At 41.6% G+C, this 4,321-nt stretch overlaps 1 protein-coding gene across 1 annotated transcript; it reads left to right on the plus strand.

Annotated features, from left to right (window-relative positions):
* Window positions 1-2,450: 2,450 nt before the first annotated feature.
* On the plus strand, window positions 2,451-3,863 carry LOC130020464 (tripartite motif-containing protein 75-like). The gene has a single exon (XM_056111077.1). The coding sequence runs from the start codon at window positions 2,451-2,453 to the stop codon at window positions 3,861-3,863; it is 1,413 nt and encodes a 470-aa protein (XP_055967052.1).
* Window positions 3,864-4,321: the final 458 nt, after the last annotated feature.

Genomic DNA, 4,321 nt, shown 5'->3' on the forward strand with positions numbered 1-4,321 from the left:
TTCTCAAAGTTCTGCTTCCCACAAGATCTCCCCTCTGCCACTCCATACCAAGATTCTCTATTCCTCCAGTATCAAATAATTTGTGTTCCCAGCATAAGACCTTTATGTCTCTGGCTTATGCTGGTATTTCCTGATAATAGAACATAAATTTGGTAAATCTAAGTTTATTTGAAGTTTTGGGTTCTCTGTTGGACTGTTTAATAACATGATCTGTAACATAGATGCTGCAATATAAGACAAAGAAAAGAATACTTATTGAAATTTATTTAAAAACTCATTAATTCCACATTGGTTTAGTCTCCTGGAATAGATAAGTGAAAAAATTAACATTTTAGCTTATCTTGACTCTTCAATTCAAAACTATAAGTCATTTTATAAGCCTGACAGATAATATTATTCAGTATTTTCTTTTTCTTTATTTTTTCTTATTTTGCTTTTTGGGTCACACCCAGGGTTTACTCCTGGCTTTGCATTCAGAAATTACTCCTGGTGTTGCTTGGAGGACCATATGGGATGCCGAGAATTGAAACTGGGTCAGCCATATTCAAGGGAAACACCCTTCCTGTTGTACTATCACTACAGCTCCTTTATCAGAATTTTCTTTTCTTTACAATTGTGCCTGCAATCTGGAATCTATCATGGTTCTCTATAGATATCTAATTGCTTTATAGCGAACACCTAAATAAAAACTTTATCCCATAGACTGATGAGGACGGTGGGAGAATGGAACAGAGCAGGAGATATAAACAAGGGGTAAAAGAAAGCAGTATGTTAATTTCAAAGCAATGTCCATAGGATTTTCTCTTGGGTGGAGTGGTTATGATTATGGAGTGAAAGAAGTCAAAGATTTCTGCATATGAATTGAGTTAAATTAATGATGAATATCACAAAGCATTGGAAATAAAAATAAAAATATATACATATATGTATATATAGCTGTATAAAGGAGGGATAGCACAGCAGTAGGGTGTTTGCCTTGTGTGCAGTCAGCCCGGCCGAGCTGGGTTTGATTCCTCCACCCCTCTCGAAGAGCCCGGCAAGCTACCGAGAGTATCTCGCCCGCATGGCAAAGCCTGGCAAGCTACCCGTGACGTATTCAATATGCCAAACACAGTAACAGCAAGTCTCAAAAAAAAAAAAAATGGAGACATTACTGGGCCCGCTCGAGCAAATCGATGAACAACGAGAGGACAGTGTTTGTTTGTTTGTTTGTTTATAATTGGCTGTCAATCAGGAGGTAAATTTTACATGCTAGAGTAAAAATAATGTGTAAGGTCTCTAGTCTTTACCATAGACAGTTAGTAGAAGAAACTTTTAACCCAATTATACTTCTCTAAGAGACTGAGCCTGCCACACAACTTCCTATGTTTCTTCCTTATCTAGGATGGAAATAAAGGACATTGAGATTAAAGGAGGCTATTGATAGTGAAAGCAAGATTTTGCATATGAACACAGTTTCAGGGTCTACCTGGCTTTATTTAGTCAGGAAAGCACTGCCCAAACCAATCATACCTCCAAATATCCTATCAGATCCAGGCCAGCAGCCTTGTTCTTTTCCATTTAGCCTTAACTGGGTGGGTCTGAAAGCTCCACCTACTTAACAGTATATAAATACCTTGCTTACAGAAAAGCAAACAAGATTGACTACCAAGCTACAGAAGTCCATGAACTACAGAAATCCACAGGGAGATTCACCTGAAGACCAGCTACAAGAAGTCAGGCAGAACAGAAATATAATTTTTTTTGGTGAGTAGCAGTACTACAGCATTATGTGGTAAAGATAGGGCTGGAGTGGGAATGACACCAAGCATATAATTTAGTACTACATTAGCACCTGTTTTGGGTAGGGCCTTATTGTACATATTTGAATATTCTCTATCTACTATTGAACTTACAGGAAGTCCTTGGCATTCTCATCTCATTGATTTAAGGTGAGTTCTTTCCCTAATCTCAGAGATTAATTAGATGACTTTGGGAGAATCTCACTTAGTACCAGGGGCTTTATTTCTAGGAAACCCCTCTGAGATTGATTGGGGTGGATGTGGATTTTACTGGTGGTGAGGTCAATCAGTGGTTGCCTTGAAAGTAGCAGTGGACAGTGGCACTGGTAAATTGCTATACCTTCTTGCATGTAGGACAACCTTGTCATCCTCAGGATGGAATTTTAGCATCCTTACAGATATCTGTACCTCAGAATTTCTGAACTTCACTTGTCTTGACATTACCAAACATCTGCAATTGGCTGGTTGTGGAGAGTGGAGATCTGCTGGGCACTGACCTGTGTACCTGGGACTGGAGATGTGCAAGTTGTCACGGAGCATGTCATTGAGAAAGAGACATTGATGTCAGTTCAGAGTACTGAGCATGTGCTTGTTTTTGACAGGAGAGAGCCCTGAGGAGACGAACATTCTGAGAAAATCCACTTCAGCCCTACCTTCTTGGTCCTGAGGATGGCAGTGTCAGCAACACTGGCCACTGTGCAGGCAGAGCTCCTCTGTCCCATCTGCCTGTCCCCTTTCAATGACCCCGTCACCATCGCCTGCGGGCACAACTTCTGTGCCTCCTGCATTCGTATGTCATGGAGCAATCTACAGTACATGTTCCATTGCCCTGCCTGTGAATATCCACACATGGAGGGGCTCTTCACTGACAACCCCCAGCTGGGCAGGCTGGTGGACCTGTCCCAGTACCTCCACAGCTTCAGGAGCAGCAAGATGGTGCAAGGAGAGGATCACATGTGTAAGGAGCACAACCAGGTCCTTAGCCTCTTCTGTGAGGATGACCAGAAGCTGGTGTGTCCCCAGTGCATCCAGCTTCCTCCCCACCAGGGCCACAATGTGAAACCTGTGGGGGAGGCCGCCTTTCATCAGAGGCAGAGGCTCAGTAGTTACAAGGAGTCCCTGAAGAAAAGGTTGGCACAAGTGCAAAAACTAGCAGTCACCCAACAGAGAAAAATACTGGAAATGAAAGAATACATGGCAAAGCAGAGAGGTCAATTAGTCTTTGAATTTGAGCAACTGTACCAGATTGTGGAAAAAAAGCAAGAAGCAACGTTCTCCAGGTTGAATCTAGAACACAGAGACCTTCAAAATAAACTCAGAGCCAACTTCACTGCAATTTCTGATTACTTCAATACCCTGAAAGCTCTGTTCATAGAGGCAACAGAGAGGATTGTGATGTCTGAGGGGAGTATGCTGAGAGAGGTTGAGAATATCCGGAACAGGTGTGAGAACCTAAAATTTCCATCTGTGTGGACTGTTGAGTTCAAGAAAGAAGGCTGGAGTCTTCCTCCCCTGTACTCAGAGCTTGAGAAAATCATCCAGAGATTCCAGGAAGAAGTGACTCTGGATCCCCTAACGGCACATCCCAGTCTCTGTCTATCGGAGGACAGAAAATCTGTGATCTATATGAAGAAAAAATCAAAAGTTGATGGGAAATCAAAGCAATATCCCAATGATCTAGTGGTTCTGGGCTCTGAAGGATACCGTTCTGGTCGACATTACTGGGAAGTGCAGGTGGGCAACAAGCCTGAGTGGGCCGTGGGGGTGTGCACAGATGCCCCTTCCAGCAAGGGGCAGCTGTCCCTGTCAGGTAAAAACAAACACTGGATGATACAGCTGCAGAATGGTGACTACCTGGCCAGAGGTTCTGTAACAGTCCATGCTTTGAAGGGCAGGCCAACAGAGATTGGAATTTTCCTGGACTATGAGCTGGGACAGATTTCTTTTTATAATGCCCGTGACAGGTCTCACATCTATTCCTTCCTGGAGACATTTTCTGATGTACTAAAGCCTTACTTCCTTGTGGGCCAGGATTCTACCCCTCTTATAGTGTCTACAGTAAGAGATTTATCTACAGAATGAATTTATTTTTTATCTTATACTTTTTGGACTGCAAATCGAAGATTAATTCAGTATCAGTGAATATCAAAATGTTTTCAAAAATATCACTCTGGACAAAAACTGAGTCCTGAAAGAATGTAAATTGATATTCATGAGATCCTTTCAGTAGAAATATTGCAAACAACAGTGTCTAAAAGCAAAATAAGAGAGAGAAGAAAAATGTCTGCCATAGAGAAAAATGAAGCCAGATGGTGATGGTGGCAGGGGGTGGTGAAGAGGGTGGATGAAGGGAAACTGGTGGCAGGAAATGTACATTGGTGAAGGGATGGGTGTTGGAACATTGTTTGAATGAAACTCAATTATGAACAACTTTTATGAACAACTTTTATGAACAACTGTACATCTTACAGCAATTCAATAAAAATTTATTTAAAATATTCATTTGATTTCAAATCCACTTCAAAAGAGTTTTCTCTCTT

The sequence above is a fragment of the Sorex fumeus genome, unplaced genomic scaffold, assembly GCF_029834395.1.
Source record: "Sorex fumeus unplaced genomic scaffold, SorFum_2.1 ptg000012l, whole genome shotgun sequence".
Taxonomy (NCBI): Eukaryota; Metazoa; Chordata; class Mammalia; order Eulipotyphla; family Soricidae; genus Sorex; species Sorex fumeus.